This window comes from Paroedura picta, chromosome 1, assembly GCF_049243985.1.
Source record: "Paroedura picta isolate Pp20150507F chromosome 1, Ppicta_v3.0, whole genome shotgun sequence".
NCBI lineage: Eukaryota > Metazoa > Chordata > Lepidosauria > Squamata > Gekkonidae > Paroedura > Paroedura picta.
The window spans coordinates 74682784-74707905 of NC_135369.1; the positions used below are offsets into that span (position 1 = coordinate 74682784).

The following is a 25122-nucleotide window of genomic DNA, read 5'->3' on the forward strand; positions in this document are numbered from 1 at the left end:
GTGTACAACATTTTGTATGCAAGTACCAATGAAAAATCAACTGACATATTTCTCTAGGTACAAAACATGTAGTAATCAAAGATTCCATACTGTAATTATTATGCATGAATAGCTGTTAGTCATTAGGAAGTGCCAGAAGGTAGCAACTCCCACTGGAGTTATCTTTAATTATCATAAAATCCTTTATCAAGTAATGCTGCCTCTGTTGTTCTTCTGCAGAAATAGCCCAGACCTTAACAGAGAGCTTAGAAAGATGAATTCAGCAGTCCACATTTTGGCTGAGGTAAAACCAGGTGCATTTATTTTATCGGCATTTTAGAATTAGTAAGCATAAAATTAAATATGTTGACTGTAATAAATTCAGTCATACAAGTGCAAGTCTCCAGCTATAATGAATTTATGGCAGAGTTTTAAAAAAGGTACCAGTAAATCATAAGAGGGAGCATGTCCATTTGACCTTTATTGAAGTATACAGGAGTTTTTTCTTTAGAAATCAAATATGAGAATGGAGATATGGCCAAACGTAAAATCTATCAAATTCAGTGAAAACTGTCCGACTTTAAATAGTAGCTGTAAGAATGACCAATATATATTCTTTGTTACAACTGCCCTCACTCTACAAGTAAAAAAAAAATAATAAACATTCAGTAAACATTCTTTCCTAAGGTAGTTTTCCCTTATATATCAGTGATTTATCCATTCTTGTATACATAACTTTTTTAAACATACCAATCAGTGGTTCTCACAATTGGAAAATAAAAGCACAAAAAAGTTTACACTCTTGTACAGGTAAATAAAAGATCATCTTGAATTAAACTGTATATCCTGAAGGGCATAGTATAGTTTCAATTTCATTACCTATTACATAATTAGCTTCTTAGATACAAATATTGACATATTTGGCTTGTGCTTCAAAGCCTTGTGTGTCTATTAAGTCCATGTCAATGCAGCTCATAATTTGAAGTCACTCGGGAGGTCTTTGCTGCTGCTCGGTTTGACTTGCTCGTGCAACAGAGTGTCCTCAGCACTGGTCATGGCACTGCATTTCTCAGCCGGGTCATCAGTATCTGGGTCCAGGCCCTCTGGGCAGGGCAGTTTCTGAAGCTCTTCCCGCAACTGAGCTGTGTGACGCTGTGCACACATAGGAGATAATGGTGAATTACCTTTTCCAGCAATTTTTTTGGGGGGATGGGGGCGAGTCATATTGGGATACTTTGTAGAAGCAAAATGAAACCCATTCACAATGAGAGTTTTACAGTCTTCACCTGACAGTAACAGCGTGCTTGCTTTTCCCCACTATCTCTGAAGATGAGGTAAAACTGAAGCCTGCAGGGACATTCTTAATTAAGGGAGTATTTCTGCACATATCACCAAGCAAGAGCCACATTGAAGACCAGAGGGCGTGCTTGGCAAGTTTGCTATGTGGCACACAGGGTAAGTCCATAAAAAATCAAGAATCAGAGTATGTTTTATCCTACTGAATACTCTAAACCTTTCTGCAGTTTTCCTGTATTTCAGTGGCCTATTCTTGGGGAGGTGAGAATGGAAAGATTTTAATTTCATTTGATTTGAGCCTTATATTCTTCAGGGAGCATCTTAAACCCTTTTAATTAAAACTTGGACTCAATTTAAGCCTTCTGTTCTACTACAGATCCGTTTCTTATGTGTATACAACTCTCTTTGCATAGCAAAGAATTATGTGAAGTGACATGAAACGGGGCTTGATATTTAAAAGACACAAGTCACCACCTTATGCTGCAATCAAATAATAAACATGCACATGGAATCCCAGTCTTCTCTCAGAATCAGAAATGCCAACATTTTCCTTGACTGTTTCTTCCACTGTGCAACGTGACATGGAAGTATACACAAGTGCTAAAGACAGTTTAATGTGGTGTGCAGGATAAAGCTAGCTGGTGGAGTTTTATGCTTTCAAGTGCTGTTAACTAAGCAAGTTAAGAAATATAACTAGACTGACAACCAAGGTGAAAACAATGCATTGTTACTGATATGACCACTGAAAGAGGCAGACTACTAATTTTCCTCCTGATACCCTTGTAACATTGACTAAGGAATGGTGTATGGACTAGAGATGTAAAAGCTGGGAGAGAAAGGCCAGAATCCCACCCAGTGCTTTTTCCCCTTCAAGATTTTTCAGTGGGAAAAATGGGAATTTGAGAATTTTTTTAAAAACAGTTTTACTTACATTAAAAAAATCTTCATGCTACATATTTTGAGTAAGACTATTTACAGCATTAGATAATGATAATCCCTGGGTATGTACAACATCAAAAAACCTCTTTAAAAATCAAGTTTAAGGCAGAGCAACAACCATCCAAATTGTCTACAAGGCAGGGATAATCAAGTTATTGCTTTTATTAACTACCTGCACTGCAGATTACTGCTCGGTCAAAAGCGGCACAATAAAAAGCAAGTAAATAATGCAATTTTCCCCAGCACCAGTTTTAAAGTTTCTGGAAATGTTATATTGTTATGCCTGATGCAATTTCATCTCAATGTACTGGCTTCTGTTTTCTGGAGCAAGGAGACCTGCAATGAAATGATGTCTCTGTATATATATTTGTGGTATTAAAAGTTTTGATGCTGATGGGGAGGCAGTTTACTGCTTTTGCCAGTAGCTATATACTGGCCTGACAACAAAGCATCATAATATGTTTTGAGAACATGAACTGGCATAACTGTGGAGAAGGGAGGAAGGCAAGTTTCTTGATTTAAATTGTTCTGAGCCTTGAGATTCAGCCTCTTTCTGTACATCTCAGACCAAACTTTTATTATCTATTAGGCCCCCATTACAACCCCCACAAAAATGCCCAGTTTTAAATGTTTTAATATGTTTTTAGTAAATTGTTAAATTTTTAAATGATTTTAAAAAATTCTAAAATTTGTTGTATGTTGTACCTATTATGCATATTGTATTGATTGTTCACTGCCCTGAGTCATTCACAGGACAGCAGTGAACAAATTTAATTAGTAACAATAGCAAGAATAACATTTCCATTCTTCACCGCTTCCTTTAGTGTAGATTTATATTCAGGCATGCAGCAGGTTTTACTGAAGACAACCCCTATATGAAGCAAGCCATCCTATCAAGGAACCTCACCTTTAGAGCTGCAGCATGATGAGACATAGTCCTGCCTACCCGTTTGTCACTGCTATACTGCTGTATGTCTGCTATCCACTCTTCACACTGAGCCATTATCTCTACTCTCTTCAAGTAGAAATGTTTATGGATAACCTGTGAGAACAAAGAAAAGGTTGGGGGGGGGGGAGGCTCAATCAGCAACTTTCAAATTACTAACAAACCAACAGGAATTTCACTGTATTAGTCTCATGCTTTCCTTCTGCAGCCACCAGAGTCTGAATGTGAAATAATTAAATGTTTTTCTTTTGGGGCACCGCAACCTTCAGCACAAATTTACTCAGGACATCTCTTATTTTACCCTTCCTTTCCTTGTCTCAGCCAAAACTTAACTCGATTGCTAGTGCACATATCACCTACAAATTCAAAAGGAGGAAATCACTAGGGCGTGGCAGTGTTCTAATTACCTGTGGTCTAATTACGACTTCAGTAGATTTCTTGTAGCCCCCCCCTCCCCAGCTATAAAATGTAATCTGTTAAATGTGATCTCTGAACACTAGTCCAGAACACTAAAAAATCAGACATGGGTGAACAGGCAAAAATCTGTTCTTAGGACACTTATTTGGACTAGTGCATGGCATACTGCCTCACTTGGTAAAATCTGAAGCATAATACTAACTAGGCTATTAATAAAATGTATGGGGAACCATAATTACAGTAGCTAAGAAATGCAGATTTCTCAGTTTTAAATAACTGGGTTAAAAACAGGTAAAAGTATGTGGGTATCTGGAATCATCATCAAGATTTATAAAATAGGATGTTCGGGACATTTTCCTGGATATGTCCACATCTTAACACAGCCTGCGGTGCCACAGGCACCGCAGACTAAATAAAGCCGTAAGGGCTTAGTGGGAGGAGTTAGGGTGGGCTCTGTCCGGGATGAGGAAGGGTGCCGATTGGCCCCTTCCTCCGGACAGACCATCGGCTGGGCCAATCGGTAGGCGCTTCGTGCCTGCCGATTGGCCTGGCCGATTCCCGCCCTGCCGACAAGGAAGCAACTGCTTCCTTGCCAGCGGCCTGACGCGGCAAGAGGCGCAAAGCGCCTCCTGATGCATCAGGCCACCGGCCAATGCGGCCGTCATTACTTCGCTCACCTTGCCGACAGTTGCGCCGGGGCCCGCAGCGGCAGCAGCAACGGAGATGGAGCAGCCAGGACCGCCACCAGCGGCGCAAGCGGAGCTGCCACCGGAGGTGCCGGCAGAGCCGCCACTCGCACCGGAGCTGCCAGCCGCGGCAGAAGCCGTGGCAGAACGCCGACGCAGCAGAGCCGCGATCGCTGCCCGTAGTGCCGCCGCTATCCGTGCCGCCGTCCCCGTGATTGCCTGCGGCAAAAGACCCAGCAGAGCTGCGATTGGCGCCCGTAGCGGCGCCGCGATCTGCGCCGGCGGCCCCCTTGCCTGCGGCGGAATACCCGCAATCAGCGCTGCCCGCCGCCCCGTGATTGCGCCCCCTGCCCCGCCCGCGCTCAGACCCACTCCCACTCTGCTGCCTCAGGTAGGCTGCGCCGGGGGGGGGGCGCGCGGAGAAAACAGCTAGCGCCCGCTGTATTAACAGTACAGCAAGCTTATTTTCTAGTCGTTAAAATAAATTAATAACGCTTATTCTAACTTCTAAACCAGCTCTGGTCAAGATATTTTATCTCCTACTGAACATCTACTGTACATTTCTAGGAAATAAATCTAATACACTGTCATCAGAATACAGATGTAACCAATATACACCTGACGTACACAACACATTAGCCATGAAACTGTTCCTACCGTCATCTACATACCATTTGGTGGTGAGGGATCACTTAGCTTCCCACACACTTCTGACCCTGGGAAAGCTGATGCCCAGGCTTGCAAGAGCCATGTGGGACAGTGGATCGCAGTGAAAAGCCCTTCTTGCCTCTTCCATCACTAGAGCTTCTTTTGTTCTCCTTATTGCATTGCATATACTCAGGTCCCTGAAGCTGGGGAATCAACTTTCCCAGGGCCAAGAATGGCTGCTGTGAGGAATAGAAAACTGGGAAAATCTGAGATTCTTGCATAAGCAGATTGCTGAATCCAATCCAGTGAAATGACAACATTCTAAAAAGCAGAATGCTTCCATTCCCAAAGTGAAGTGCTTAAGGCTTACAGACTTCTACCTAAGATCTGTAATGATGGATTAATTTTTCTGCCAAGTAGTTAAAATATACAATTGCTACCCTTGAGTTCAGTTTAAATCTGAAATGAACAGAAATTGTTCAGGATTGCTTTATCCTGAAAATGCTGCATGAAACACAAACCTCTTTAAAACATGGTGAGGGATTTCTGATTTGTTCGAGCATAGCCCATTTGACTGTTGCTTGTCGTATATTTCCGTCATATTCTCGGGAACTCTGTGTGCCACTAGGAGTCCCTCTAGATCGTTCGTATCCTGGCTCATTGAAATAGGGCTCTGCAACTAAAATGAGAGATTGCACAGACACCAACACCTGTGGAGAAAAGTGAGCCAAGATGTTTGTAATAATCAAGGGGAACTACATTGCAAAACATCTGAAAACATTGTGACAATAAAAAGTACCCTGATTCTCCCCCTTGTGCAGGTGCTGGTCCAGTGGCATCAGCATGACACTGCACCCAAAAATAATAGACCTTGGAATATTTCAGTTGTCAGGTAAGGTAAAGCAATGCACTTCCCCCCTTCTTTTTTGTTTTTGTTTTTGCAAGGTATGTTTGTGTGGCACAGCATTCAAGAGTGTAGACTTTATAGAAGTTTTTTTTAAAATCTTTAAAACAGATATAATGTGTTTAATATAAACAATTAATTTACAGTAATAAAGGAAGACCCAGACAGCAAAGAAAGTATAACCCCCTCCCCCTACTCAACAGACCATAATTATCTGGCATTATGGGATATTGATGTAAATGAGGGTGATCTTGAGGTGGAAAAGGAAATAAGGGAGAGGGACTAAAACAACTGATGCTATACTGGGAGACTTCAGCTATCCTCACATTGACTGGGTAAACATGTGCTCAAGTCATGCTGTAGAAATAAGATTCCTAAGTATCATGACTGTGCACTAGAACAGTTGGTCAGAGAGACAACCAGAGTGGCAGTGATCTTGGATGTTCTGTAGGAGTCTCAAGACCAGGTGAGAGATGTAAATGTGGTTATATCAGGTGGGAACAGTGACCTCAATGCTATTAAGTTTAGCATTCAGGTCAACTGAAAGTTACACCTTGTGTCCAAACTGTAACATATTATTTCAAAGGAGGAAACTTTATAAAAATGAGGGGAAACTAAAAGGGAAAAAAGACGGTCACGTTACCAAGAAGATGTTTGGAAGTTATTTCTGTTGGAGGGATCACTTAGACATGATCAACTACCCGGTCAAACCTAGTTGATAGTACACCCCCATTTTTAAGTAACTTTTTCCCACCCATATAGCTTCTGTTGGGCATTTAATTTCTCTGATGTCTTCCAGGTTACTGAGTCTATGCCCTCTATGATGTGCAAAGCAACACCAACACCAACATGTCCTTTTGTGTCCTGCCTATAGAGCTTATACCCAGGAATGACTGTATATCAAACATCTTCCCCATTCCATCATGTTTCTAAGGTACCTACTATATTTAAATTGTCATTTAATATCAAGCACTCCAGCTCTCCCATCCTGGCTTGGGGACTTCCAGCACTGGCATTTAGACACCTATAAAGTGTTTCCCTCTCAAGTAACTTCCTCCAACAGCTGTCAAAACCAAATCAGAACAAGGGGGGGGGACCTAGCAATTTAAAGTAGCTCTTTTCTGGCTCGCTTTCAAAGCAGACACAAGTGCTGTGACAAACACTTTAAATGCACCAGCTGGCTCTGTGATTCTTGTGTGCAATCAGATTTTTAGGGTCACAATGCTATTGGATTAATGTCCATTTCTTTCACCAGTTATCAAGGGGGTACCGCCCTAACCCTCATTTAGCAGCAGCTGAAGTATGCAAAAAACAAAGGCAAAGCTGCAGCTGTCATGAACCCAATAGTACAGCACTAACCATAAGACCAGCACAATGGAAAAACCCTCATACTTTACCTGGATATTAGGGAAACTAATTTGTGACAAGCACAAACACGCTTAAGAGTGTAAAATAATGTTATTTAACTGGTTCTCTGTTCTACAGACAATTTTAAAATGTGAATTACGTAGATAATTCTGTGGTAAAGGAAGCTGTTTAGCAACACTGAAATAACAGGAGAACCCCGTTATTATTTACCCGCCCTTACTGTTTCAGTTTAGGCAGCAGACATGCAGTCTGAAAACTCTGCCCATGAGGCTGGGAGTTCAATCCCAGCAGCCAGCTCAAGGTTGACTCAGCCTTCCATCCTTCTAAGGTCGGTAAAATGAGTACCCAGCTTGCTGGGGGGTAAACGGTAATGACTGGGGAAGGCACTGGCAAACCACCCTGTATTGAGTCTGCCATGAAACCGCTAGAGGGCGTCACCCCAAGGGTCAGGCATGACCCAGTGCTTGCACAGGGGATACCTTTACCTTACTGTTTCCTCAGAGCAACCAACATTTGTGTTAGCAGGTTTAGATGCCATCCCTTCTGAGTTTTTTTTAATTAATGTGGTTACTGATACCAACTCATACATAACGGTAGACTGCCCCATGCTAAAAAAAGATATACTGACGGATCCAGAGGGGAATTTGGAGTATGATAACATCTCATCAGATTCAGTTTCCCAAATCCTACTACTGAATGTAAGCTATGATTGTACAACATCCATTGTTAAGTTTTTTGCTGCTGCTGCTGCTTCTAGGCATAAATATAAATTAAATTCTTTAGAAGAAGTATGTCATCAGTCTACGTTTTTGAGTTATTCAAGACCTTGTATCTCTGATCAAAAAGGAAGGAAGGACTGGGGGAGGGGGAGAGGGAGAGATTACAGCGCTCCCCTGAAACAATTTCTTATATATGGCACACAGCAGCAAAAGCCATTTGGAAGGCCTGCTGAAGGTCCGAAACAGGTCAAAGAAGCAAACCAGCTTTGAAAAATATAGAAATCCAATAGTATCAGAAAGTAGATAGAGCATAAGCATAAGCTACTGGCTTATGCTTCCCTTTCCCCAGGCCCCTCAAGATTTTATGTCAGAGGTTTCCCATTGCTTTCAGCACCTTATGGCCAGCAGGATTGACCCCCAAAACAATAGGCAAAAATACATATGCAGTTGATATGTAGCAGTCTACCAGTTTTGCACTTTCCTTTCTACAAAACAGATCTAAAGCCTCAGGCAGCCAGATTATTTCAATGTTTGGTTGTAAACTCAGATTTAAATCTATCCACTAATTGGATTTCTGAACTTGTCACATACAGTCTCTGCATATGATAAATAATGAATCGAGAGATCAACAGAACTGAACTGACAGACATGAGTAAAGAAGTACAAGGGACTACAATAATTAGCCCTTTAAAACATCAATTCAGTTCTTTCTTGCCCAGAAGCATTTTACTTAAATCTTTAGCTGCTGTATTAGAAGTAAATTCACTTGACTTGCTAATTTACACCCAGATTCAGAATTTTTCTCCATATACAGCACCTAAATATATTTCCCTTACTCAATGAGTGCAAATATCATTTTGATTTATCTTAATAACCTTCTACAACATTTAGCAAGTGACAAAAGGCTAGCAAAGATAGGAACAATAGTTTTTACACATCTTGTGCCTTGCTGAACCATGAATTCTTCTATAACTTGACATTGATGGTAAAAGCTCTTTAACGGATACCCCCGGCAATTTGTATATTGAAATTTCCCAAAGCAAACAATATGTCAGCAAACCATTATACTGTAGTTTTACACTTATAATACACAAAAAGCCTTCTATCCCTCATACATTCATTCCAAATGAGTAATTATTATGCCATGGCAACATAACAAGATTCCTATTATTTTCAGAGTTTAAAAAACAAGATGATTAATATTACCTGGTTCATAAAGGTTTTGTTCTTGTGATTCAGGCAGATTAATTTAAATATTTTATTTGCCACAACTATATTTGCTAAATATAACTGAATGATTATAAGCACATTAAAATTAATATAGCACCTAACAGCAGTAGTAACTGAAGTGACTGAGAATGTTTACACAAAATAAATTAATGTTAGATAAGCATGACTCTGCTGAATATTTAATAATTATTGATATCAGTGCTGAATAACGCAGTGACCACAGCTGAAAATATGCCCCCAATTTTGCCAGTATTTTTCAGGCATATTTTGGCTGTCCAAATCTATCCAAGATTTTCTCAGGAAAATTGAATCCTAGATATATATAAAATTGAATCCCAGATATATTTGGGGATTTCAGGTGGGTCTGGAAATAGCAGAGAGGCAATGCAGTCCCTTTAAACTTTAAAGGGACTGCAGAACTCAACCCAAGGATCTGTCAGGATGGCAGGGAGTTCAAACCAGCTGCAAGAGAAACTGGTCAAAGATGAGCTGGGTCAGTGGGGAGTTGAGAGCTCCCTGCTGGTGCAGCTTTGTACTGCCTTCTCCTGCCACTTAGTTTAAACTGGGTGGCAGGAAAAGGCAGCACAGCTGTGACTAGGCTGGTATTTTTCAATACGGGTGTAATAGTCGTGAAGAATTTCATGATTTCTGAAAAATCCTAGATCCGAATTCCATACTGGAAAAATACTGGTAAAAAAATTGTACATCCCTAACAAAACATTCTATGATGAACTTCTTCCTATTTAATATATCCTAGAACTGGAAACATTAAATGTATACACAGCAGCACCTCTCCCCTCCCTTTGCTGAAGAAAAGTCACATGCCTGTAAAAAGCTTGACGTCTGGGGATTCCATTTCTCTTCTGGTCTTCCATGCCAAGTGTTAAGTATACTTAAACAGACCTAAAAATAAAGATTTTGAACAGTTAACCAAATCCTTGAGATCAAATATAATACATTAGGGTTCCAATACACAAAATTCATATGTGGACGTCTGTTCTGATGCATAGGCTGGAATACTACCTGATCTGTGAACAGAAACAGCCAAATGCTCTACTTCAAAGATGCTTCCATGCTTTAGAGCGGTGGTCCCCAACCACTGGGTCGCGGCCCGGTGCCGGGCTGAGAAGGCCGGGCCGCAGCTCCCTCTCCCCGCCCCCCAGTAAGAAACTTCCCAGGCCTCAAGCAAATCGGCCGCAAAAGCGGCCGATTAGCTTGCGGTCCAGCAAGCTTCTTTTTGTGGGAGGAGGGGAGAGGGAAACAGGGCCGCGCATGCACAATGTGCAAACACAGCCGCAAACACGCATGCGCGGCACTCCTGCGGCATGCGCGGCCGGGCGATCTCCCTCCCCGCCGCCACTGGTCCGCAGCCTGAAGAAGGTTGCGGACCACTGCTTTAGAGGATAGACAGGGGGCAGAAGGACAAGATCTCAGCTAACTGCTGCCAACAATTGATTACTTATTTGCCTATTATTCTCTTAGTGTGGCCTACTTATTGTATGCCAAATGTTTCCCATGCAATTAAATCTCAAGTGAACATGAACAAATGCAAATTGCTGTTTTTTTCCTATTTATCTCTGGAATCTGTTCACCATTTTCATTTTGCTATGTGTTAATTTATTCTCACACTCTACCTATAAGTTTGAACCGATTACTTCCATTCCATTATACTGTATCTGAGGAAGTGTACATACACACAAAAGCTCGAATAAAACTTAGTTGCTCTTAAAAGTGCCATTGGACTCTAAATTTGTATTGCCAAAATCAGAACATCTGAATATGCTTGTAACTGATAATAAGCTTTTTGCCTGATCTTGCCAGCAACTGGCTCAATATGACCATTTATGCACTGGAAACTTCACTGCTCCAGCTCCTGTGCAGGAGCACAAATCGGGGGTGGATGAGGTGCACCAGGCCAAATGCTCCCTCATGTGGGTACAGGAAGAGGTGAGGCAACATGCCATGACTAAAACTCCAGCCTGCAGCCCGGCATAAAACCTCCAGTGCGTAAATGGTCTAGAACACACTAGTTTGAAGACTAGCATAGTTAATTTTATGGTTGCCAATCTAAACTGCTTCCATCCAGGTTTGCCAGAATTTATTTTTTACCATACTGTTTGCAACGAGATAAAACCCAAATGCTTACCTTGCCATCATTGTAAAGGTTTGGATTGAATCTCACACTGTGACCTCCAGTTGTCTCCAGATTCACAAGTGGAGGTGAATTAGGATAATCTTGCGGAAAATAAACATCAAATTCAAAGCAGCCATTTGCGTAAGGTGTGTCTGCTGGGCCAGTTATCAGAACCTTAAAACAAATTATAATTAGAAGCTTTGAAAACTGGTTCCTCATTTCCAAAATGAGGGAAGTCTCTTTTTCTAGCAGTAGGATTCAGCTATTGGGCTCAGAGCTCATCCTTATTTTTTATTCTGCTTTTCCGTCTGTTTGGCCCCATAGTCCAAGGGCACTACTGTCCACAGCTTTCAATTATGAACACACACTGATTTCCTTTAAGGGTAATTTCTTTGTCCAAAGATGACATTCAAACTTTTTCTTCCCCTTTCTCATCCCAACCTCTTCTGCTGCTTTTTTCCATTAGACCATTGCCACCTGTAGCTATCCTTCCTTGAACCTGAAAACATTACTCTGTCTATAAAAACAAGGGCTGCGTACATATCACAATTCTGGAACTGGCAATGGACACAGACAGCTTTCATAAAAAAAGAAAAGAAACAATGTATACCCCAAACTACTGGGCAGCCTGCAGCCAAAGTCTGGCTTCCAGAGCAGTTAGCAAAAGGGGAGCAACAGCTCTTGCAAGCTGATCTGCCAGAAGGCTACTTTGGAAGGAAGATGCTTGTCTCCCCATCCCCATCCTGTTCTCACAGTCATGGGCCAAGCATGGCTGTAAACACAGGGTAAAAACCCAGGGATGGATCTAGAGGAGCCTTCATGAGTCCCAAATGGGCAGCTTGGAAAAGTCTCAAATGATGGAATAGGAAGGCCAGTGTTCAAGGGTTGATACTTCAGTGCCCTGTGAGGTTCTCTGTCCCACAAAAGCAGAATAAAGCAAGCCAAATGAGTATTAATCAGAGTTAATTAGCATGATTTCTACAAGCATCCAGTTTTAATTTTCTTTGCAACTTGAGTTACCTTCATGATATCTAGTCGCTCTTCATCACAGCGGACGAAGACGCTGGATGAAGAAGAAAGTGGCAGTGATGTAGAAAGTGTTACAGCTTCTTGAGCAAGACGTCGGGCTCTAGCAGCACTGTTTGCATCACTGGCATTTTTCACCTGAGACACGTAGTGGTAATTTACTTTAAAAACCAGTTTTCCATCATCATCTTCTGAAACCATTTCAAAAGTATCTAAAGAAAGTGACAAGTGTTACTTTTCAATATAGCAGGAGAAAGTGTAAAATGGGTAAAATAATGATATTAATGCCATACACATCCTATATTATATTCTCAAAGCCAAAACCATAGTGGTGCATGGCAGAACTGAACTTCTCATAATTTTAGGCATACAAAATACTTTTCATGCTTGCTCTGGATGCACCTCATTCAAAAGTAAAATGGAGATAATATGCACATGAATTTTGGTTATGAGGTTGATGCAGCCACAAGAGAAAATGCAATTTACAACATTATATTTTATGGATGGATAGAAGGTTTCACCTGATCTCTTGAATAGCTTTTCTGTCTTTTTCACTCGCAGAAAAAAGCTGGCTTGCTGGGCAGGTACTTGCACCTGCACTCAAATCATGCTTATTATTTCGTCCCTCAAACAGAGACGCAGTCATTTAATTTAATCCAAAATAAACCATTTTTATGTAGACTGAATGTGAGTGAGATGTTTAAATCTTGCTATTATGCTTAAAGGAATTGAGTTTTTTTTTTAAGCTGAACACTGTAAGTAAATTTAATAAGACAAAGGCCTTTCAGAGATACAGTTACAAAAGGACTGCTGCTTCAGTTTAAGCACATCCTCTTGTTGGATATTCTGTTCAAATATTTTCTACTGATCACTAGTTTTATTAAACAAGGTTAATATAGAAAGAATGGAGCAGAATTATTTCTAAAGTCTCATTTTTCACATACTAATACACTGAACATCTATGTACTCCTGAAGCTACTCTTGGAATACTTGTTTGTCAGACCATTTCCTTGAAGGTGAAAGATAGGGCAGATTTCACGGAACTGAAGAAAATTAATCTTAAACTTACCAAACTGGAGTTTTTTCATTACAACCACATATTTTTCTTCAAGGGATCGTAATACAGACAATGGCTTGGGCTTCACTGAAACTTTTTTAGAGAATTCAGCCAATTTTCTCTCTGTTATAATAGTTTTAACAAAAGAACACATCATATTAAAAATGAACACATAAGGCAAAGAATATTTATATTCAAATTGACCTTACTATATGACAAAGCAAAATCTAACAAGTCAAAAGTACATACATGCTTATAATTTTAGTTCAAATATAGAATTCCTTTGAATTTAAATATATTTTTCCATTTTGCAGGTGCAAAGGTTCCAGCAACTGAACGTTGGGCCACCCTTAATATGGATCTAGCTTGGTCTAGCTTCATCCCACCCATCAACAAAACAGTGAGGGTATTTTCTAATGAAAAGCAAAAGCAGCCTGATTCCCTCTCTTGACATCCTACCAAAGGTGCCCTATAAAAGTTATAAGCATGTTAGTCCAGACCAACCTTTCTCAACTTCTTTGGTCTGGACTAAGCATGTTAGTCCAGACCAACCTTTCTCAACTTCTTTAGCACTGAGAAACCTTGAAACATTGTTCAGGCTTTGAAGTGGCACAATCATGCAGAATATTGTTGGGAAGCATAGATATGTACATGCCCATCCAGGACCCCTCCCCTTCCCAGGTCCACCACTGGCCATTTTGAGGAGGGGGGACAAGTCAACATGACCATATATCATCATATCACCAGATAAATGTTTAGCAAATGTAAAAAATATATAAAAATTTAACTCCCACCCATTTGGGAAATCCTTCCAGACCCATCAAGAAATTCCAGGGTTTCACAAAACCCTAGTCGAGAAAGTCTGGATCACACAGATGGAGGAAGGAAAGTCTAGATAGCATGTACGGATGTGCAAATGAATGACTGTGCAAAAGTAAGGATGTACTCCTGAACAGCAAACATGTTCACATCAATTCTTGATGCAGCCTGCTACAATTTACACAGGTTATGTTTGCTCTAAGAATAACTGTCACTGAGGTACTTTACCATGGTTTGCTTGGCGCAAGCTTGTTGTTGCTGCATAAACTATCTCAGCAGTTCTTTGGATATCTGGCACTAAAAGTGTTAATCCCTCAGGTTCTTGATCTGAAGAATCAGATTTCACTCCAGTTTTAGCTTTGTCCTTTTTAGACCTGTAAAATAATGAAGTGACTGCATACATTAAGAAAACCAACAATTAATGGTAGATATTTTAAATGAGCTGGATGAGTGAGGTTTGATTTATTAGATCCAAACTAGATGCTTTTGTGGTTGCAAGGATTTCTGCTCAGTAAGCATGATTCCCCATCCCCTGGTCCTAAATGCTCCTTGAAATCCTGATGTTGGGAGAAAGGGTACTCCAAGGAACATGAGCTGAAGGGGTCATTTGGAGCTGAAGGGGAGATGCAAGAAAACTGCTCCTTATGTGAAAATCCTTGTGCCAGCTGAAATGTTACCCATTAATTTTCACATCAGTGTCAATGGAGAACACATTCATGGGAGTAACCCCACCATCAATCCTTGAACCCCTCACATGTGTGATCTTCCTGCCCAAATTACCTCCCCTTTGCCATATTTAACGAATTAGGTGGCTTTCAACTATTATATTGTGGCCATTTCCCCTTCCTCTTTGATTTCTTTACCATATTTTTAGTATTATATATATATATTGTTATTAATGTTCTTCATGTTATGATTTATCTCTTTTGGACCCTGTCTATTTAATCTTTAAATTTAGGTTATCCTCTTGTTCTTATTATTGGGGGTGGGGTGAGGTTTAACATCACAATGATTAGCTTCATCACTCACTGATGTATGATTTTGGGGCTATTTAGCTGCCTGTGTCTTCCATACTGAATGTTACATATTGAATACAGTAATAACTGTCTTCCTTGCCTCTGATAAAGCACACTAGAAAAGGAGAATGAATGTAACCTTTTACTAAATGTTTTGAATATTGTTAATGTTGAGTGCTTTTTTCTTCTTCCCCTTGCCGACTGCACTAGTTTATTTATTTTTTATTTATGTTTCAATTTTATACTGTCATTCTCAAAAATGGCTCATCGCAGTTAACAACCTCTCAGTAATACTGAGGCTATTTAAGTAGAAATGGTCTTCTCTATCCATAATATCATTTTCATCCAAAAAATGGACCCCAGGGCAAGTTATAACAGATTAAAAGTACCAAAAACCATAACTTACAATAAGTCTGCTCTTTCTATTACAATTCATCCCATTATTTTTCCCCATCAGGGCTTGATAACAAAGAAAAAGTTATTTTAAAAATTCAACTAGATTTCCCTATTTGTTATTAACAGAAACTACTTTTCCTTAATGCAATTTGTTTGAAAAGGATTGATCCGTTCTCAATATGGCCCCATCTGTGGTTTACACAGAAATTTGAAAACTGAAGAAAGGACACCTGTGCCTTTTAAGAAATGACTTTTGTAGTGGTGGTATAGTAAAAAGGTAAAGGTATCCCCTGTGCAAGCACTGAGTCATGTCTGACCCTTGGGGTGACGCCCTCTAGCGTTTTCATGGCAGACTCAATACGGGGTGGTTTGCCAGTGCCTTCCCCAGTCATTACCGCTTACCCCCCCAGCAAGCTGGGTACTCATTTTACCGACCTCGGAAGGATGGAAGGCTGAGTCAACCTTGAGCCGGCTGCTTGGATTGAACTCCCAACCTCATGGGCAAAGCTTTTAGACGGCTGCCTTACCACTCTGCACCACAAGAGGCTCTGGTGGTATAGTAGTTAGTGTCAGACTATGAGTTGGGAGACCCATGTTCCAATCCCCACTCTGAAATGAAAGTGTGTTGCATGACGGTGGCCCAGCTACTCTCTAGTGGCTTTTAATTGGAGATGTCAGGAGTTGAACCTGAGATGCACTGCATGGCAAGTAGATGCTCTTCTACATTCTTCTCCCACCATTTTACAGTCAGTGTATATACATAGAAAGATCAAAGTTGTTTCTATTGCAAGCTAGGCCTGAATCTGGATTAAAACATATCTCCACAGAAAGTTACCTGCTTGCCAAGAATGGGATGCTGGCCACTTCTGCTCAACCACATCTTTTAGTTGGAACTACAATGGGCCCATACATTTTTCAGTTCTAAATCATCAGTGGTTGGGGACAAAAGCTCCAAGGTGAATACAGTCCCGCACTACCACAAAGTTTCCTGCATTTGGGGAACTTGCAGGGGTCAACACATCCAATTTCACCCGGGGATAAACTCCTTTGTAATCAAGATGTCTCCCTTGTCAGATTTCTGGCTTGGGCTGGGCAACAGTGTTGCTGTGTGCTCTGTGAACGCTTCCTTCTTTTAACTGTTTTTTTTAAATATCTTCTGTTTTTATTTTCAGGGTTCTGATATATTTTATGGAGAGTAACTTGTATTTGGCAGCCTCAAATGTTTTTTAATTTCTTCTCTTCTGTTGGGGGTTTTCTTTTTGAAGATGCTGACCTTAGCTTTACTTTAATTAGCCATGTGGTATAAGGGAAGAATGGTTGATTGCTGTTGGCAGGCGGCAGAAGACCTGCATTATATATATATATTATCTTTTTTCCTTTCATCCTCCCCCACTCCCATCGGTTACAATTGCCTTGTTAAATTACTAACTTGCTTTTGCATGTGTGCCTGTATTTTCTATGTAACTAATCAATTGAATTAGTTTATGTTTGCTTATTTATGCACTTATAATGTCTAGGAAAAGAGGTCGGCCCTTTGAGGACTCTCATGCCATCCTCCAATCAGTCAACTTGAGGACTTCTTTAAATTTTTTGTTAAGACTAATAATAGGTTTCAAGTTCTGAAAAAGAGCATTAAGGATCTCCTATCTATGGAAGGGAAGAGAAATTTGGCAGGCTTGATTAAAGATGTTATTCCCTATCTGATCTGATGCTAAACAGTGATCTGAATATAACAATTCTAGCTGCTAAATTCTTATTGTATTTTCTTTTACAAACTGATTATTCTTTTAGTCACTGCTCAAAACCTATTGCTCAGAGAGGTTTTGAAAAGGGAAGAAAAGGTCATATATTATTGTTACATTCCTTAATATTCTAGAATAGAATAAGGACATACCTTAGTCGATTAGTGTACGTGTCCACACATGTCTTCATTTTAGCTAACAAAGTACCAACAGAAGCTTGAGATTCCAGCTGCTCTTCTTCCTCTTCTCCATTTTCCCCAGATAAAGGAAGCAACAATGGCACCATAGATGTGCATGAAGCAATAGCACGGAGAAGCTCTAACAGAGCCCTGTAGAGAGGGACATGTCTGGCCATATCCAAAACTATACAAGAAAGAAAAAGATAGCACATTTATTCATTGAGGCATAATTACATGTTGATCAATGCAAAGGGTAGCTGGAACATTCTCATAGATAAATGGTGTAGTTCTTTACTTTGTAAAAAAGGCAAATTTTAAATAACTTGGCTATACTGATCTATCTCTTCGTCATACTAGGTAATCCCAGTAAAGGTGATGCCAATTCATTTAGTAAGGAAGTCCTTTCAAACAAGTGAAACTGGCAATTAAGTAATCACACACAGATGTGATCATCATTTTAAAGCCATAATACCAGCTTAAATTAACAGAAAACTAAAATTGAAAATCTGTAACAGAACTTCTAATCACATTCTACACTATAAAGATTTCATGTACAACTATTCAAGTGTGTGGAAGAAAAACATGGAAGATCACGAAATACACAAACAACAGGGAAACCTAATTAAGAGCAGTACATCCAAGATAAATAATCCTGGGAGTCAAGAATATAATAATGACTAGCTTCAAAGCCCGTTCCTAAGAACAGGCCTTGAAAGGGTCCCTTTCCCTGGCCCCCAGCCAGGCAGATTAAGGTGGCTTTGGGCCGCTTGGACTCCAGAGCAGCTCGCAGCCGGATCAAGTGGGGTGGGGGGCGGGGTTGGGCAGCTTGTTAGCAGGCCTGGGACAGAGCTCCTTAGCAGGCAGTCAGCAGGCCGGGAGGCTCTTGTTAGCAGGCCCAGCCTAGCAGGCCAGGAGGCCCTCATTAGCAGGCCCTCCACCACGATCCTTTGCACATGGCCCTCTCTCCTTATCTGCTGCTGGCTCCAGGCACTGAGTTGTATCTGACAGCAAAGAGGCTAGAGTCCAGGGTCAGAGGGAGGGAGCTGCTTTGCTGGCTGCCTGATTGGCCCTATTCCAACTTGGACAGGCAGACACGTTCCACCCCCCAGGCTTTTTCACAAATATATAGAGGAACCATGGATAAGGATATAGCTCAAATGGCTGATAGCACTATGATTTGCATTAATCTCTCCCCCCCACCCAAAGATCTGGTATACAACCGTGGTATTTTATTCACTGCTAACAAGACCTTACTTCGAATACAGTGTTTAGTTTTGGGCACCTCAATTGAAGGTCACTATGGATTTAAGGAACAGCAGTTGTGATGAAGAGGATCTAGATCCCACATGATATGAAGCATGATTTAAAGAATTTGGCAAATAGGGAGAAAACATAATTAAAAGAAGTTTCCAAGAAAAGGCTGGGCAGGCAGCTCAAAAGGATTTTTGCCAGATTATTTTTAACCAGTCACGGAAACAAGATTTATGTTTTTTTTAAAACCTAATATATAAGCATATTATGCACCTGAGTGCTAATGACAAAATAATATGGGGCAGACCAAAGTAAAATCAAATCTCAACATTCCCAATGGTTCTCATTCTTAGGGTGCAGATGAACTGCAGTTTTTCCGTTCAGAAGTTTGGTAGGTTTACTTGAGGGATTTCTGTCTCATGAAGGGTGAACTGTTCTAATTTAGTTCTCACATGTGCTATTAAATATGCCTAAGAGCTGGGTGATTCTGAATAATATATACAATATTTACAAAGGAAACAAAATTATAGATATATTTAAGAATATAAAGAGAAAGTATTAATAAATCCCCATACACACAGATTTATTTCTCATAAGTCCAGCAGTCTTTCATCTGTGTGTCTTTGTAACACTCATCTTCACACAAATGGATATTAGGTTTGGTCATGGACAAAGCCTTTAAAGGAAAACTTACATCCCTATCCCTTCCCTATATATAAAAATAAAATAGGAATGAGAAGGCTGCAATCAAGTGTAAAAAAGGTAAAGGTATCCCCGGTGCAAGCACCGGGTCATGCCTGACCCTTGGGGTATTAATTACAAATTTTTGAACTGCAAAACCACGACAGCAAGTCATGGGTAATTTGAATGACTCAGAAAAAACATTCAATGTCATTTCAATTACAATGTATAAACCATTAAATAGGTCTCCAAAATGTTTTAATACTCAGAAATGTTTCACAGCTGACTCCTCTATCCCTAGGACATGCTATTTTTAACAACATTGCAAAGACAGACACTGCTCTAATTCAAAATATTTAAAGGTGAATGAGTTCATAACATGTTTCTGCCCTTCTTACCAATGGGAGAGAAAAGCTCAATAACTGGCATTTGCAAGGGAAACACAATCCCACAGGAGCCCTTTAGCATTTTATACTACAGACATTGCACCCATGGAGTTTATATACAGCTAGCAGCTCTGCAGATTCTCTTTTATATTGCTAACCCTTTTATTCACATCCATGTTAATGCCTACTGTTGCTTCATTCATTACATCCAGACTGATGAGCATGCAATCATAATTGTGGTACAGACTTAAGCACATGTGACTGAACATGCATTACCACACATTACAGTGCCTACTCTGTTACTTGACCTGGACAGACCAGGCTAACCCAATCTTGTCAGATCCTGGAAGCTAAGGAGGTTGGCTAGTATTCAGATGGGAGACCACAAAGGAATACTAGGACCATGACATGGAGGCAGGCAATCCACCTGTGAACATTACTGGCCTTGAAAACCCTATGGACTGTGACGTGACAGCACTTTCCATTACCACCCGAGTAGTGATAATAATGCTTCAGTAATAACACCTTCATCTCTCTCTGTTAAAAGTTTCTTGCTGAACTGCTACACAATTACCGCCAAAATTATCAAGTTGTATTTAGCTACTAAGAAGTGGGGCCTTAGTAAAGGTATGGTCTTCTTTTTCGTGGATAGTTCTTCCACACAATGAAGAACGTTTTTTGCCCTAAGAAAAAAAGTTAAGTGGAAAAGGAGTACGATTTTACAACAGATGAAGTGTTTACCCAAATATCTTCCCTGTTTTGGCTCAGTCCTAGTGCTAACATCTCTGCTTCAACAACACACAAAATTATCAACTGGATAAGACTTTAAATATAGAGCAACAATTCATTTCAGGAAATTCTTTGAACTTGGGAGTTACTGGAGAGTTTCAGGCTTTCAGATTATTAAAAAGAAGCTAAAATTGTCAGTAGCTTTTTGTGCCAAATGCCTTGGGGAAAAATCAGACAGAGTTATTACTTCATAAACTGATGAGCACCTTGTTGAGGATGCTGATGTTAATATTCCTCCAGATTTAATGAAAATAGTCAACCTAAATCATTCTTGATTATTTCCCCCTCCCCACAAAAGGATAAATTAGTTTTTTTCCTAATCCATTTGCAATGTCATTTTAAATGGAAAGACTAATGAGTAATTGCATTTGTTCACAATAAAAACCTGAACACAACGATATAGGCTAGATATCAAGAATTTTTTTTTCACAGTCAGAGTAGTTCAGCAGTGGAATAGGCTGCCTAAGGAGGTGGTGAGCTCCCCCTCACTGGCAGTCTGCAAGCAAAGGTTGGATACACACTTTTCTTGGATGCTTTAGGATGCTTAGGGCTGATCCTGCGTTGAGCAGGGGGTTGGACTAGATGGCCTGTATGGCCCCTTCCAACTCTATGATTCTATGACTATACAGACCTCTCAGAAAAGAGAGATTAGTGGCTGAAATAAACAAGGATTATATATCTATTGACAATGCCATTGGATTGTAAAGAAAGAAAATGATGGAAACCAAAAGATGCATTGACCCTGATAAACCAAAGCAAGTTCATTTTTGTGGGCTGAAGTGTTTTGCTTGCTGAGTACCAACTTCTTATGTTTGGGATCAAATCTGCCCCTGGGGAGCCATCTTTTTGCTTTATGGACTGCTAATCTGGAAAAACATTTCCAGAAGGAGCAGCAAGGAGATTCTACACCCAATATAGTATGTAGGTTTTGAATCTTGGCCACATCTTTTCAAAGCTATACATCTGCCTTCCTATTTAGTGAAAATGGTTACAGTAAATTTATAGGACAGCTGCAATTATCTATTACATGTTCTACAGATTATGCCTTGGGAAGATTTAAAGTAAAGCAACCTTGCTTCTTTGGTGGTGCTCTACTTGTGACTACCATAGAGAACCTTTGTTCACCACTCTTAATGCTTGTCTTTATTTTCTTTGTATGTCCTTGAAGTTCTCAAAAGAAAGCATATTGCACTGCCAGCACGGTGTGCTTTTCTGTGCCCTTTGAAAGCAGATAAGATACTTTAAACTTTTTCATTTTATTTACATGTGATTTATGATACTTTTAAAATTACATGAGGCTCTTCATATCTAAGATACTGTCTCTGGTTGAATCATTATTGCTAAATGACAGGTCTCTAAGATAAACATAGCATCCCTGTCCACATCTGTTGCTTGCTAATCTGTCTCTCTCTTCACTGTTCTGCTTGCTACACCTGAAAGTGTCAGAAGGAAAACTGCTGGATTAATATAGAGGCTTTTGAAGCAAGACAGTTCTCAAATTCCCAATGTCAAACCTTCAGCAGTCCTGGTCTCAGTCACCTTCCCTGCAATGAGTTTATCAACTAAATTAGTGCTTATTTAGGGCTTGGAATTATGATTTTAGATATATCTTAAGGTGCGCAATTTAGAAATGCATGATGACAGCAACTCTGCATTACATTATATATAAAGCCCAACAAAAGATCAATATACTAGAAAGAACACACAAGTTTTTGGGTACAGATGTGGTACATGAAACAATCCGATGTGCACATGATGTTCTTCCACAAGAACTACTTACCCCCAAACAAACCTATCCAACTCCTTAGGACGAGGCTTTCTAGCCTTATTGAGTCTCCAGGCATTTTTGGAATTTTGAGAAAATGAAATGGGTGTGACCAAAAGAATGGCTGCCATGAAGGACTATAACCCCATTCCCCATTCATACTTTAAAAACAAAATTTAAATTACATGAAACAGAGGTGTGGGGGAAATGAGCTTCTGAGGTCCCCCCCCCAAAAAAAATAATCCCTTACAGGTAATACTTGCCCAGTTGAAAAGTTATAGTGGATTGTTGGCTTTGTCACTTGAAAGTAACTGTAGGTTTGGGGACTCCAATAGGGGAATCCAGTTGAATATGGCATGTATTTGTGGGTGTTACTGAGAAAGGAAGAAAGAAAATTCTGGATATTGCCAGTGTTTAGGGTGGTGGGGTGGATAATGCAAGAATGAAGGACTTGAAAGAGTGTGAATGGTGAAAAATGAAAAGAAAGAAATGAGTGTATGTGTAAGAGGACAAAGAAAACAGGAAGAACTATAAAAGGGGCCAGGAATCAGGATCACTTCCTATCTGTTCATATCAATTCTCAACATAGTTCCATCTGTAGAAGCTTAAAACCAGATATTGGAGCCATGAGCAGGCAAGACAAATTCTTCTACAAACCAGAATAAATGCCCCAGCTTTGCAGAAAAATCTAAAGTCTTTTTAAAAATAATGAGGTTAATTCCAATTATTTTATTATTATTATTGCCCACTCTTCAGGTTGGCTTAGGCAGGAAACAACAGGCACCTACATGTAATAAAGTTACACTGATTAGTTGATAACTATTAAACTTTCCAAATTAATTTATTAATTAAATTATACTAAATTATATTCATTATTTTATTAGACGACCTCTATAGGGCCTTGAGAAAGGGGGGAAGCTTCATTTCTGCTGGACAGTTAGTTTAAGGATGGTGTGTTTTGAGGAGGGATGCCAGCGTTGTCTGTCTTAATTTCCTGGCCTCAACCATAGGCCTGGAGGATCAGCTCTGTCTTGCAGGCCCTCCGGAACTGTTGAAGGTCTTAGAGACTTCTGATTCTCATCAGCAAGAGCATTCCACCAAGTTGGAGCCGGGACAAAAAAAACCCTGGCTCTTATTGACACCAGTCATCTCTTTTGAGCTGGGCATCCTAAACAAGTGTTGGTCACTAATCTTAGTGTTCTTTAGGGAGTGGCGTTCCCACAAGTACAAGCGACCATGCCCATTATAGGCTTTGAAGGTTAGCACCAAAACCTTGAATATGATCTGGTGTGATGTGGGCTCTCCACTGAATCTCAGTAAAGACTCATGGCTGCTGCTTTCTGGATCAGGTGGAATTTCCAAATTAGCCACAAGGGCAGCCATGCTTAGAGTGAGTTACAGAAGTCTGAGGTGACAGTTACAAGGATCATGGTAGCCAGGTTGGATGCTGATAGGTATGATGCAAGCTGTCTCACCTGGTAAAGATAGAATGCTTGGTGAGCAGCTTTTGTGATCTGGGTCTCTGTGGATAGAGAGGTGCCCAGAGTTATGTCCAGGCTCTTGACATTGGATATAGGTATACATAAATATTGGGTATTGGTATTAGGCAAACCCCATCTTGTGTTGGGAGTTGCACTGTATCTCCTTCAGTATGCAGGCCAACCCAGAGGTCCTCCATCTTTGCCACCCTGATCTTGAAAGAAAGACTGTAGCAATATTAAGGCTAGGCCTCACCCCCATGTTGGTTAAGCATTGGGCTAATAGCCTATGGTCTACCATGTCAAATGCCACTGTTAGGTCTAGTAGGTCCAACTGTCTCTGGAGATCATCTGTGAGAGTGACCAGAGCCGTCTCCACCCCATGGCCAGGACGGAAGCCAAACTGGAAAGGGTCAAGGGCTGATGTCTTTTCCAAGAAGCTCTGTAGCTGTCCACAACTGCCCCCTCAATCACTTTGCCCAGGAATGGCAGATGCAAGTCTGGGTGGTAATTGGCAAGGTTGTATTGGTCCAGTTCCATTTTTTTCAGACGTTGTCTGACCACAACCTCCTTCAGCTTCTTCAGGAAGGTCCCTGTGCTTGGGCATGTTGCTAATCTCACAGAGAGAGTCCCAGATCTCCTCCTGCTGGTGTTCATCAGCCATGAGGGACAAGGGTCATGGGGGCATGTGGTTTACCAGATTGCTGTCAGAGTCTTGTCCACATCAGCTGAAGAGAGTGGACTGAAATGATCTAAAGTGAGATTTTGAGACAGCCAAAGGGCCTCCAGTTTGCTACCTGTATCAAGCTTGATGGTTACATTGTGGTGGAGAGTTGATATTTCCTCCACAAAATAGCTCAGGATGGCCTCACAGCTCATTTCCACTGGTGTAATTTCTGATGATCCCTTAGTTAAAGATGTCAATGAGCAAACCATCTTAAATAATTGAGCTGGGTGTGACTAGCAGAGGCAATAGCAGCTGCAATATACTTTTTTTGTGGCTTTTGCAGCCATCTTGTAAGATTTCATAAGCATCTCATAAGATGTTCTTTTGGCCTCGCTATGAGTTTTCCACCAGACTCGCTCTAGCTATCTCAGTTCCTGTTTCCATTTGCATAGCTTTGCTGTATACCATGGAACATCCGTAGCTTTAAGAAACCTCAGTGGTCATTGCTAAGCAATCACACAAGACTTCAAACCTTGGCTTTTGTCAGTAAAAGGCAAAGGCTGTCTTGATTGTTGAGGGAGGACTCATGAGGGCTAGGTGTTGG

At 40.5% G+C, this 25122-nt stretch overlaps 1 protein-coding gene across 5 annotated transcripts in view; it reads right to left on the bottom strand.

Annotated features, from left to right (window-relative positions):
- Positions 1-442: 442 nt before the first annotated feature.
- Positions 443-25122, bottom strand: part of BIRC6 (baculoviral IAP repeat containing 6) — a 170721-nt gene continuing 146041 nt past the window's right edge. For all 5 annotated transcript variants that reach the window (XM_077343614.1, XM_077343600.1, XM_077343607.1 and 2 more), the window contains 9 exons: positions 17475-17685; positions 14397-14542; positions 13362-13472; positions 12287-12504; positions 11279-11440; positions 9958-10035; positions 5433-5621; positions 3122-3256; positions 443-1131 (listed from right to left, as the gene is read on the bottom strand). In XM_077343614.1, coding sequence (XP_077199729.1) covers positions 952-1131; positions 3122-3256; positions 5433-5621; positions 9958-10035; positions 11279-11440; positions 12287-12504; positions 13362-13472; positions 14397-14542; positions 17475-17685 — 1430 coding nt within the window. In that variant the 3' untranslated portion in view covers positions 443-951. The remainder of the gene's footprint in view (positions 1132-3121; positions 3257-5432; positions 5622-9957; positions 10036-11278; positions 11441-12286; positions 12505-13361; positions 13473-14396; positions 14543-17474; positions 17686-25122) is intronic.